General features: G+C 43.9%; 1 protein-coding gene across 2 annotated transcripts in view; it reads left to right on the forward strand.

Annotated features, from left to right (window-relative positions):
* The window catches only part of LOC120991947 (sialic acid-binding Ig-like lectin 12), a 122,603-nt gene extending 110,870 nt beyond the window's left edge, over positions 1 to 11,733 (forward strand). For both annotated transcript variants that reach the window (XM_040420688.1, XM_040420695.1), the window contains exons 6-7: positions 6,856 to 7,119; positions 11,631 to 11,733. In XM_040420688.1, coding sequence (XP_040276622.1) covers positions 6,856 to 6,866 — 11 coding nt within the window. In that variant the 3' untranslated portion in view covers positions 6,867 to 7,119; positions 11,631 to 11,733. The remainder of the gene's footprint in view (positions 1 to 6,855; positions 7,120 to 11,630) is intronic.
* Positions 11,734 to 13,492: the final 1,759 nt, after the last annotated feature.

A 13,492-nucleotide genomic window follows, 5' to 3' on the forward strand; every position in this document is an offset into this window, starting at 1 on the left:
CAAAGACGCATCCAGATAGCAGAAAACTCCTAGCAGGCCACATTTGGTTACATTTCACACCTCCATTCAGACAGCACGGATCCAGGGGGTCTACGCCATTCCCCAGTTCAATCTAATCTAGTAGACAGCATGGAACCAGCGATTTATAAGGAATTATGAATCGCCCAGCCATCGCAGGCGCAAAACGGATACATATTTGTGTCCCGGTGGCCACGATGACTATGCCCATGGTCTTAGTTTGATGGTGGGATGCCAGGGAAGGGAGATATATATCTCTCCCAACAGAAACCAAATAGCGGCACCATGTTTGGACTCTAGTTGTAGCCGGAACCCAGGCAGATCTGTTGGTCCCAGAACCATCCCCCTGTGATGTTCTGGTCTGCAGCTATGAACCCTAAAGGGTTTTGTGGGTCATTGAGCTGCCAGAATCAGCAGGGAGGGAGGGACCACTGCCAGAGGTCGGGAGGGGAGGGGCCGGCTGCAGGTTAAAAGGCTTGTGCCAGCAAGCGGGCGTGTCTTTTCTTTGAAAGGGGGTCACATCGTGCAATGTGTTTAGAGGGACCTGCAATCGGCTGATATCACTGCCTCCGACGTGAATACAGCTAAGAACTCATCACTACCAAAAGGACTCATATATCTGGTAAACTTACTTATTGTTCTGCTTAACCCTGTTGTACCTATATCACCTGTATGGGTAACCTCAGACCACTGTATATATTCTCTGTGTATATTGTGTTTTATCTAGTGTGCCCTAATTTAATATTGTGCTATCTTGTATCTCAATCAAGAATCCTCACGTCCGTGTTTCAGCTTAGTTATAAGATACCGTGGGTTAGTTTCTCACCCTATATAATACCGTTAGCGGACCGTGCTTATATCAAACGAGAAGTTGATGGCAGTAAACCCGGGCTGAGAAGGCGCTGTTTCATTGCGGCAGTGAAAAGGCCCTCTCAGCTTGTTGCCTCTCTGTGCCCGCGTGGACAGGAGGTGTCTGTGTAAACTGTACCAAGCTGACCTTACCTGCTCCTCTGGAGGGCGTAACGTCACGCTTTGGTAACCCGTGACCATACCGAGTCTCGTGAGCTTGACGTAGGTGACGTCAAGCGGGCACGAGGTCTGGTATTCGTCACAACTTCTCTACTCCCAGTTGGTGCTTGAACTTTCTACCGATAGGCCTCTCTATATGAGGGCTTGGGAAAGGGAGCTACAGATAACCATTTCAGAAGAAGATGCTAAATTTATACTCAAGCACTCACATGGTTTTTCCAGGAGCATCCCTTTAAAGTTTTATCTCGATGGTATAAAACTCCTGATTTTCTATATAGAGCACGCCTTTCTCCCACAAATTGGTTTTGGAGATGTCAAGATGAAATAGGTTCTATATCCTTTTGGAGAGAGGTAGAACTCACCATTAATAAAATCTGTAAACGCTCAATACCCCTTACCCCAGCCCTCATTATGTTATGGCTGCCACAGAGCAAATTTCGACCTGCTAGTGCTAATAAGTTGATTACACACCTACTTACAGCAGCTAAGTACAGTATATCATTCCTACTAGATGGCGAAGTACAGAACCTCCAACTATTGAGGAATGGTTGGATAAGGTACAATAAATATGTTGTTACAAAACTGTTATTTACCCTGTTAGTCTGAATGGATGAAGCACATGGTGAGAACAATGGATGGCGGCCATTTTAACTCACAGACACAGTTCTGACTTTTCAACACGGTGCTATCTTGCCTGTATTTGGTGCACAAAGACATCGTGCAGTAGTTTGAAACTACCAAACAGGGGACACATTTATTAGTGACTATTTTCTGTATAACTTGTATATTTTCGGTGTAACTGGCATAAAACTGTATCTTCCAAACTACTGAACGGATCTGGGTGAATTTCGGATATGTGGTTCACCCAGATCCCCCGGTTCCGAGGATATACTTGTTATGGGGTTATTGCATGTTTTGGGGTCCCTGTGATATGTTTTATAAAACTGTATTTCTCTGCCTATGATAATTATATTCGCCATTGTATTCAGTAATCTTATCACAGGCAGAAAGGAGGATTTTGTGTGGGAGTGTCTGTGTTTATTGTACTGATTGATTGGTTGTATTTCAAACCCCTGTGGGCAGTACTATGTTTGCGGATTGTAAATAAAAGAGGCTGTATGCCCCAGGACAGTCAGTCATAGCTTGACCTTCAAATCGCAGCCTCGCCTCGTTTTGTGGGGGGAAAGATTATCCTAGCTGTAAAATAGCTAGTGGGATTGTTCTACATTTACAGGATCCTTCTGGATATCGAGACGAAGCGGCTCCTCTCTCTCTCTCCCTAAACAGAGATCCAGACTATCCAAGCGGTCCAGCTTCCAGCTAGCCTGGGAGTAACCGTAACATTTGGATGGCAGCGGTGGGATTGTCCTGGATTTCCTAGGAGAGGTACTGAGCGGATGCAGAACGCTTACGAAAAATTGAAACGTACGACCCTGAAGGATTTACTCGAAAGCAGAGGGGGGAACACCAGCAACCGTTCGAGAAGTGAACTGATCGCAGAATTAACCAAACTGGATCAGGGCTTCACGATGGCAGAAACCCCGACCACGAGTAGTGACGAAAAGACCAGGATTGTTCGGGAGAGGCTCTCGCTATACGGGCTGAACCCACCTATGGAACTGGTGCAGCAGTTGATGGCAGAAGCGGACGAGGATATACGGAAGGCTCGAGCCCACGAACTCAGCCTAGTGACCGCACACCGCAATGCCGAAGCACCGCAGGTAATCGTTCCTGTCGAAAACGCTGGGAGGCCAAAGATACCCTATGCGGCTTTTAGACCCTTCCTAGAAAGCGAGACAGGAATCGATGAATATTTGGCAGACTTCGAAAGGCAATGTGCCCTGCACCAGATTCCCAACAGAGAGTGGCCCACGATATTGTCTGGGAAACTATCCGGGCGAGCCCTGGAAGCATTTCGGACTCTGGGCGCTGAGGAAGTGACACAGTATGCGCCGACAATTTCATAGCACGAAAAAGAAGCCTAACGATACACATATGGAATGGGCACACCGAATGCGGAGAGCGGCAAATCACTGGATGAGCGGATGTAAAGCTGTGACTGGTGAGGAAATTTTACAATTATTTCTCTTAGAACATTTTTATAACGGCATGGAGCAGCAGGGGAAGGAATGGCTGCGAGACAGACGACCTTCTACCTTAGAAGAAGCAGCTAAATTGGCCGATGAACATTACGACTCCCGTCTACATGAACCCACGAACTACCGAACCCCAGCACGGGTCGAACACAAAGATGTTTACCGTACGTCGCCACGTACCGAATTCCGAGCCCCGGTGCCCGCGGGGCCCGTACGGTACTCAGGACCACCGAATAACAACTCTGATCGTCCCAGACCGACCTGCTACCGATGCAAGCAACCAGGGCACCTCATGGCTAGCTGCCCCCTTAATGCACACCAGACCCCCCGGAATTATAATTACCCCTCTGGGTCATCTCGTCCTGCCCGGGCGCTCTGTGTTAACCAAGAGGCCCCTATGGAGGAATATTTGGGACCACTTCACGAAGCAGATCCTGTATATGCTGCTTCGGATAACCGCCAGCACCATCGGCAGAAGGTATGGCTCGAGGGGCGCTCTACCGAGGGGTTAAGAGACACGGGGGCTACCATTACACTGGTCCAGAGCCATTTGGTGCCGGAGCACAAGCGATCAGGGCAGACTGTGGCCGTTAGAGTGGCGGGGGGGGGTGTGTACAAAATTCAGACCGCTAAAGTACATCTTGATTGGGGAGCGGGAAAGGGGGCCGTGAACGTGGGCATAATGGATAATTTACCTGCCGAAGTACTACTGGGCAACGATTTGGGCCCCATGACTTCTGCCTATGCTCTAGTATACAACAACGAGGCGAACCCAGTGACTACCCGAGCCCAAGCCCGAACGGAGCGAGAACTCTCACCAGTGCGGGAGACACAGGTAAGACCTACCCCGACCTTGACTGACCAGTTAGGTCCCATACCCTGGGACACCCCAGATGCTTTCGAGACAGAGTCTAAGACTGACCCGACATTACAAAAGTACCGGGAACGAGCAGAGACCGGAGGGAGCGGGTCAGATAACGAAACCTTTTTATGGGAAAAAAGGGAACGCTATATCGCTTGACGGAGAAAAGGGGGAAGCATGGGCGACAGCTGGTAGTGCCCCACAAATACCGTCGAGAAATACTCAAGATAGGACACGACATTCCCTTGGCAGGCCACCTAGCTGTAACCCGCACACTACACCACATTACTCACACGTTCTTTTGGCCAGGGGTACACGCTGATGTTAGGACTTATTGTAATACCTGCGATGTGTGTCAACGAGTAGGGAGGAGAGGCGATCACCCTAAAGCTCATCTAGTAAATATGCCCATTGTGGAGGAACCCTTCAGCAGGGTTGCTATTGACCTAGTGGGACCGCTGTTACAAAACTGTTATTTACCCTGTTAGTCTGAATGGATGAAGCACATGGTGAGAACAATGGATGGCGGCAATTTTAACTCACAGACACTGTTCTGACTTTTCAACACGGTGCTATCTTGCCTGTATTTGATGCACAAAGACATCGGGCAGTAGTTTGAAACTACCAAACAGGGGACACATTTATTAGTGACTATTTTCTGTATAACTTGTATATTTTCGGTGTAACTGGCATAAAACTGTATCTTCCAAACTACTGAACGGATCTGGGTGAATTTCGGATATGTGGTTCACCCAGATCCCCCGGTTCCGAGGATATACTTGTTATGGGGTTATTGCATGTTTTGGGGTCCCTGTGATATGATTTATAAAACTGTATTTCTCTGCCTATGATAATTATATTCGTCCATTGTATTCAGTAATCTTATCATAGGCAGAAAGGAGGATTTTGTGTGGGAGTGTTTGTGTTTATTGTACGGATTGATTGGTTGTATTTCAAACCCCTGTGGGCAGTACCATGTTTGTGGATTGTAAATAAAAGAGGCTGTATGCCCCAGGACAGTCAGTCCTAGCTTGACCTTCAAATCGCAGCCTCGCCTCGTTTTGTGGGGGGAAAGATTATCCTAGCTGTGAAATAGCTAGTAGGATTGTTCTACATTTACAGGATCCTTCTGGATATCGAGACGAAGTGGCTCCTCTCTCTCTCCCTAAACAGAGATCCAGACTATCCAAGCGGTCCAGCTTCCAGCTAGCCTGGGAGTAACCGTAACATATGTCTTATGGAGGAAATGGTGGGGTGGGACAGAGGACACGGAGCTACCTTTTTAAAGATATGGCAACCTTGGTTGAGCTTTTATAAAGCCACTATGGAGATCTGAAACAAAGGCCATACCACTCCTAATGGAATAAAATCCACTCCCCTCTTCTGATCCTGCTGGGATTCTATGGGCCTTTTCACATTGAGATGAGGCTATGCTGCATATCTGAGGTTAATAGACATTACCGATTACTGGATATTACCTTTTATACACTGGTTACTGAGAGAGTGCTTCCTACACACATTACTGTTTCATATTCTTCACACGTTACCAGTATTCATGGTGGAAGCTGGTGAGGAACAGTTAACTAGCAACACATGGTCCCGTTCGTTCATTCTTTTTTTTTTTTTTTTTTTCTCTTTCTTTTAATGTTTATAAGTGTTATTCCTGTCTTGTTATGTACTATATATTTACCTCAGAAAATTCTGGCCGACGGAATCCATAAAGACGTGTCATTTCCATAATTTTGCTTAGAACATACAAAACTAATATGTAACTGCTTATTTTGCTGAAATACTTGCACTTTTGTATGGAAATTCTCTTTTACTGGCAAGAATGGACAGAGATCTCAACAGACTCTTTAATTTGCAATTGTACATGTTAATGTTTTGTATGCCTATAAAATTCTCTTAAATAAAGATTTTACAAAAAAAAAAAAGAGCTTAAGGGCGAGGACAAAGGTTAAGAAAATAAAAATAAAAAAGAGACAAAATTAAATAAAGCCCTAGGAGACCTCAGTGTGTCATATACCACTTTTCAGGCCCATTAGAGCACCTACGATTTGGGCTCAAAAAGAATTTCCTGAAATCGTTAGTTTAAAGACTATGTACACCTTTGGTGGCAATTTTTAAAAATTATTGCATTGTACTCATTTTGAGCTAAAAATTATTTATTTATTTATTTGGTCTTTATTAAAAATATGGCATCCTTTTTTTCTGTACAGTGCTGACATGCTGGATTTTCTATTGATCAATAGAAGATTACAAATATTAGAACATGCTGGATTTTCTGTCTTTTCCATCAGACCAGGAGCTGATGGGCTCCTTATCTCTGCACTCTGACATTATAAACACTCATTATAGCTCAGTTCTTGCTCAGAAGAATGTGGCTTAAATAAGTGTTTATGACCTCTCAGTAGTTTAGAGATAAGGTTTATTAGATGACTAGCACTAAGTAGAAGTGAAAACACTGTACCAGTCACACAGCTAGAAAAACAGTTAACCATTTCTGACAGAACAGATCAATATTTTTAATAAACGGCAAATGAAAAAATTATTTTTAGTCAAAAATGAGTAACATGCAACTATAAAAAAAAATTGTCTCCGAAGGTGTACATAGTCTTTAAATATAAAAGTGAAAATGAAGACAGGCTGCTGATCTGCTGATCACTGTAGTTCTGGCTTCTAAATCCTCTGGCAATTTTTCTAATTTTGGTGCATCTCCTAAGTTCTTTCTCCAGCACATTAGACTTTTTCCCACCATCCAAACCCTTAGTAGCAAACTGAAATCCAACCTCTTCAAGAAACTGATAAACCCATTACAAAACTATATAGACATCTTCAACCCTCATGTAGGTTTAACATAAGAACCAGTCATCTCAGATTTTGGAACATTGATTGTTGGTGTAAATAAGACTTAGACCTGCGCTCCTCCAGGAAATTGCCCTGTGAAATCTTTAGCTTTCCTGTGGAAGAAGAGTAATGTGGCTGGAATCTGGAAGAATCTATCTACAATTACCTGTACACCATCTATAGATGATGACCAGGAAACCATCACATGTGAGATTACAAACTCCAGGGGGAACACAACTCAAAAACACATTCATCTTAATGTTGACCGTAAGTACAATACATATTAGTTATTCACATTCGTCAATTCCCCAGCATTGCTTCGTAAGCTTCCACAAGTTTTTCACACCAAGCAATGGAGATTATTATTCAAGCTCATATCGTTTGTCATGTGGTAAATTAAACGTATAATGAAACATAGAAAAAATTACTTGTAAGAATAAAAGTAGTCATACTTACCTTACTGATCTGTCGCTTCTGCTCAGCTCTTCCCCACTCCCCCATTGGTTTCATCTTCCTAGCATTTCTTGACCCAGGAAATATGACCACTAAGCCAAATACTTCTGCACAATTGTAACTCATTTCATCCAGGGACTGGCTTAGTGGTCACATTTTTATGTTGAGTAGGACCAGGAAGTAGATACCAGTGGGGGAAACAGAAAGAGTCTAGATGACAGTAGCCAGGGATCAATGAGGTGACTGTGGCTTCATCTTTTTCTCCCATAATCATCCAGACTATCCCTTTACCACCTAAAACCCCTTACAAAAATTTGAAAGTAATGGAAATGTATAAAAATTCCTAAATGTTTCTTTCAGATGACTTCTTCTAGTATCCATTCTTATTTTTGGTGGAACTTTAGAAAGTAAAATTCACCCTAAAGGAGCTTACGAAGAGATTACAGACCTCAATAGCTTAATATCAAAATGTAACCGCTAGTTAACACAGCCATTACCAACTGGGATACAAGGATCTTGTTTTCCCTCCTTTCCATGCCCCCTGCTTGTCACAGTTAAGGCGCCGCAGAAAAGTAATTAATTTACAGGTTCTCACCATCCTTTTAAAAGGATACAATCAATCTGGTGAAACAATATGGTCACAATCCTACAAATATTTAGATTTTTTAGGAACAGTCATCAAAAATGATCCAAAAATGAAATAATATTTTCACAAACTATGCTTGCTTTTTGGGAAGGAGAAGGGAAATATCATTTAAGGCTCATTTACACGAGTGTAATGGCTAAGGGCTCTTTCACACCTGCGTTATTGTCTTCCGGCATAGAGTTCCGTCGTCGGGGCTCTATGCCGGAAGAATCCTGATCAGGATTATCCTAATGCATTCTGAATGGAGAGTAATCCGTTCAGGATGCATCAGGATGTCTTCAGTTCCGGTACGGAACGTTTGTTGGCCGGAGAAAATACCGCAGCATGCTGCGCTTTTTGCTCCGGCCAAAAATCCGGAACACTTGCCGCAAGGCCGGATCCGGAATTAATGCCCATTGGAAGGCATTGATCCGGATCCGGCCTTAAGCTAAACGTCGTTTCGGCGCATTGCCGGAGCCGACATTTAGCTTTTTCAGAGTGGTTACCATGGCTGCCGGGACGCTAAAGTCCTGACAGCCATGGTAAGTGTAGTGGGGAGCGGGGGAGCAGTGTACTTACCGTCCGTGCGGCTCCCCGGGCGCTCCAGAGTGACGTCAGGGCGCCCCAAGCGCATGGATCACGTGATCCATGTGATCACGTCATCCATGCGCATGGGGCGCTCTGACGTCATTCTGGAGCGCCCCGGGAGCCGCACGGACTGTAAGTATACTGCTCCCCCGCTCCCCACTACTACTATGGCAGCCAGGACTTTAATAGCATCCTGGGTGCCATAGTAACACTGAAAGCATTTGGAAGACGGTTCCGTCTTCAAATGCTTTCAGTACACTTGCGTTTTTCCGGATCCGGCAGGCACCTCCGGCAACGGAAGTGCATGCCGGATCCCAACAACGCAAGTGTGAAAGAGGCCTAAGTGTCTGTAGTGTAAACCACTTTGACTTGAATAGGTCCACAATCCAGAAGTTATGGCCAAAGATAGAACATATGCTATCTTTTTGTGATGTGGAGGCATGGACCCGAAAGCACATGGAAACCCCTTGGAGTGCTTTCTTGGGCTTCCGATCCGTGCCTCCACTCTGCAAAAGATATGTGAATTCCTATCTTTTGAAGTATCTTGCGGATTGTGGACTCATTCAAATCAATGGGTCCAAATCCGCACCACGGAGTACACAAGGCCAATGCCCGTATATTGGGCCTAGGCAGTAGTGATGAGCGGCAGGGGCAATATTCGAATTTGCGATATTTCACAAATATTTTGTAGAATATTCATCATATATTCTCGAATTTGCGAATATTTTCTTGGTTGCGAAAATTGTCAATGTAATATTTGCGTAATGCGCGCGCAATACAGGCGTGGGTCACTTTTGCTACATTTTCCAAGCTGCTAGAAGTTACCTGAGACTGGAGAAAATGGTTGGCACGGCAGAACATTAAAAATGGCTTTATATGCAGATAGAGTGCTCCAATATATTTGGGATTGCGCTAATCGGCACTAATGATGCAAATATTTTAGCGCAATACGTGAAACTTCAAATTTTTTCAGGTCTGAGTAGATATTACTGATTGGTGCACTAAGTATTGTTGTGACATCACAGCACTATGTCTGTAGCATGTATGTATGGACAGCAGAACCTATCACACTACCTAACACTATATCAGGATATAACCTACACTGACTATCTCACGCTAACTATCTGTAATATATATATATATACAGTACAGACCAAAAGTTTGGACACACCTTCTCATTCAAAGAGTTTTCTTTATTTTCATGACTATGAAAATTGTAGATTCACACTGAAGGCATCAAAACTATGAATTAACACATGTGGAATTATATACATAACAAACAAGTGTGAAACAACTGAAAATATGTCATATTCTAGGTTCTTCAAAGTAGCCACCTTTTGCTTTGATTACTGCTTTGCACACTCTTGGCATTCTCTTGATGAGCTTCAAGAGGTAGTCCCCTGAAATGGTTTTCACTTCACAGGTGTGCCCTGTCAGGTTTAATAAGTGGGATTTCTTGCCTTATAAATGGGGTTGGGACCATCAGTGGCGTTGAGGAGAAATCAGGTGGATACACAGCTGATAGTCCTACTGAATAGACTGTTAGAATTTGTATTATGGCAAGAAAAAAGCAGCTAAGTAAAGAAAAATGAGTGGTCATCATTACTTTAAGAAATGAAGGTCAGTCAGTCAGCCCGAAAAATTGGGAAAACTTTTTAAGTAAGGGCTATTTGACCATCAAGGAGAGTGATGGGGTGCTGCGCCAGATGACCTGGTCTCCACAGTCACCGGAGCTGAACCCAATCGAGATGGTTTGGGGTGAGCTGGACCGCAGAGTGAAGGCAAAAGGGCCAACAAGTGCTAAGCATCTCTGGGAACTCCTTCAAGACTGTTGGAAGACCATTTCAGGGGACTACCTCTTGAAGCTCATCAAGAGAATGCCAAGAGTGTGCAAAGCAGTAATCAAAGCAAAAGGTGGCTACTTTGAAGAACCTAGAATATGACATATTTTCAGTTGTTTCACACTTGTTTGTTATGTATATAATTCCACATGTGTTAATTCATAGTTTTGATGCCTTCATAGTCATGAAAATAAAGAAAACTCTTTGAATGAGAAGGTGTGTCCAAACTTTTGGTCTGTACTATATATATATATATATATATATATAAGCTAACTATCTATCTAATGTAATGAGTGGAAAGCAGAGAGCACAGCAATGACACTGCTCTCTCTTAGAACTGTAAAAAAAACTGCAGAAAATGGCCGCTGGGGAGGTTCTTATAGAGTAAGGGGTCGGCAACTTTTCTATCTGTTGCTAGGGATGTTGCTAAGCTCAGACAAAGACATTGCTGCCTTCTCATTGGCCCACAAGCAAGAAGCAGGGAGGGATCATGGGTTCAGATGAAAAAAAAAATCTAGAATATTCGAAAATACGAATATATATCACTATATTCTAAATATTCGCGAATTCTCGAAGTGCTGATATTTGGGATTAATATTCATGGTTCGAATATTCGCGCCCAACACTACTAGGCAGCAAAAGAAATTCAGGAAGAGTAGGATCCAGCTGTATACTGCTGTAATAAAAACAGACTTGAAAGATGGATGGTTAGGGCGCAAGACCAAATTGGAGGCAGTCGCACCTTCACATGCACAATGCAAACACAAAAATAAACGTATTCCGCACGTCCTATAAAAAAAATACATAAATGCACAAGTGCAGGTCACTGTGGCTGAAATACAAAAGCAAGCGTACGCTGCAACAGCACCCTGCATTTGTGGTTGCATTGCATAAGAGGTGTGCGAATCAATGCTACCGATTCTTTTTCACTTTTTTTTTATTTTATTTTTTTGGATTCCAACAAATTCGAATTTCTTGTGATTCATTTAAGGCAAATCTCTCTTTCTTCTAGGACTTATATTTTTCTCTGGTATTTGGGTTTTTCTGGGAGTAGAAAAGGCTCCGATGCTCTGATGCTCCACTCTGAATGAGGGAAGAAGGGGTTAAATCCAGGTTCATAGTTCATAAGTAAAATTTTGAGCTAGATCATTGGAAATCAAGGATTACCTTTTTGTTTCCCTTCATACTATGTTTTCCATAGATAAACAAATCCTTATAATCTATATATCATTTTATATTACTATCTATAACCGATCCTCTATACTTTATAGTGCCTTTGCTTAAAGACCCTAAAGTCATTCCTGGATTAATAACTGGAATCATCATCGTTGTTTCTGCAATTCTCTTGGGAATCATCTTCCTGGTGAGGAGGAAGAAGAAATCTGAACCAAGTAAGTATTAGCCATAGCTGAGTCTTGAGGTGAACAGCTTATGTTAAGCAGAGAGGCTGCATCCGACATTCTGCAGAACCAGCCGCGTCCTCCCACCTTTTTATGGCGTCTTGTAAATACAACCCCTTTAATTAGCCATTATGTTATACAATGATAAACTCCTGTAGGCTCAGGACAAGGGGATGTTTATAACATGCAGGTGCAGATCCTCCAGGGTAGAACACTAGTGATGTCACTAACTACATGTCCCCGAATTTACTGCCTGCTATTCCTTCCAGAAGGCAATAGGTGGAGATGCAGAAAATCACTACAGGGCTCATCATCATTGCAAGTTAGACAAATTAAACGTCCTATTATGCAAGAGCAGGTGTCAGCAACCTTCAGCACTCCAGCTGATGTGAAACCATAACTGTAGTGTCCTGAAGCAGGGGCTACCTTTTCCCCTATGCAAAGTCAGCAACTTCTTACTTAATTTCACTTTAAAGGGTCAACTTGCACTGACTTTCACACTAGCGGCAGCCTTCTCCGGCAGGTTGTTCCGGCGGGGGAACAGCCTGCCGGATCCGTGCTGCCGCTAGTGCACTGTGCCGCTGGAGGTCCGCTCCGGCCCCATTGACTATGGGGGCGGAGGTCCGGCCGTAGCATGGCAAACATGCCCAGAGGCAGCTGGAATAAAACTACGACATCCGGAGAAGGCTGCCGCTAGTGTGAAAGTAGCCTTATACTGTTTAATGCTGTGTAACTGCATTTCATATGAATGGTGTGATAGATATCCTGTTCATTTGCACTGTATTTGAATGTTACTGTGGAAAGGATTAATAAATACTGAGAGACTTGTGGTACTTTCTAGCTAATAATGAGAAGCTAGTAATTTTGCACAGTTACCATAAGGGTTAAATGGAAGGGAAAAGCCAGACTTGTTTACCACCAAAACCAGACAGTCAGACCTTTTGAATGTCTGGTTTTAGCTCTGTTGTTATGTCTGAAAACTTGTTTTTGTCTGGAAAAACTGCTGTGTCATTGCTGTTGAGTATCATTGAAGCTCTACTGCAACTGTATGGGAGACGGAAAGTGTAACAATGTAATTGCTTGTTCTGAGCTTCTCCACTCCACTCCCCTTCCCCCCCAAGGTTCTAGTTCAGCCAGAAACTGTATATAAGGATAGAAGAAGTCGGAGCCCCTAGTGTTCTGCAGTTAGGGAACAGTTCTTACTTGAGTGACCAGGAAAAGCTGCTGAGATGGGGACACAGCCCCTGGATCACCAGCCTCGGACCAGGTTACAAGCCTTCTGAAGAGAGAGAGGGACAGCTAGCTCAGGCTTTTCCTCAGTATCAAACCCTTCTTCTGCCAGGGGAGGAGACTGGAGATGCCAGCCCTATGCCTCACCTGTATTGTTTTGTACCTCATTTCCTCCAGTAAAGAAGCACCATGGTTTACTGCAGACCCTGACTTCTGGCCCTATTTCCCATTGGGGTGCACCATGCCGTACCATCCCTTCCGGAGAGCATAAACACGTGGTGACACCTCAACGGTGTCCGAGGGACCCAGCGTAGTGTTGGGACCACCCCAAACTGGACAACTGCACAACTCCCTGCATACACACTTGCTTGGCTGTTCTTGTAACTTCCATAGAAGTGAATGGAGAATGCTGGGAGTTGAAGTTTCAGAACAGCTGGGGTGCCAACCACTGCTGATCCCTGTCCTAGAGGATTGGGACATTGGGGGCAGTGATCAAGATATAC

Source organism: Bufo bufo, chromosome 1 (assembly GCF_905171765.1).
Source record: "Bufo bufo chromosome 1, aBufBuf1.1, whole genome shotgun sequence".
Classification (NCBI taxonomy): domain Eukaryota; kingdom Metazoa; phylum Chordata; class Amphibia; order Anura; family Bufonidae; genus Bufo; species Bufo bufo.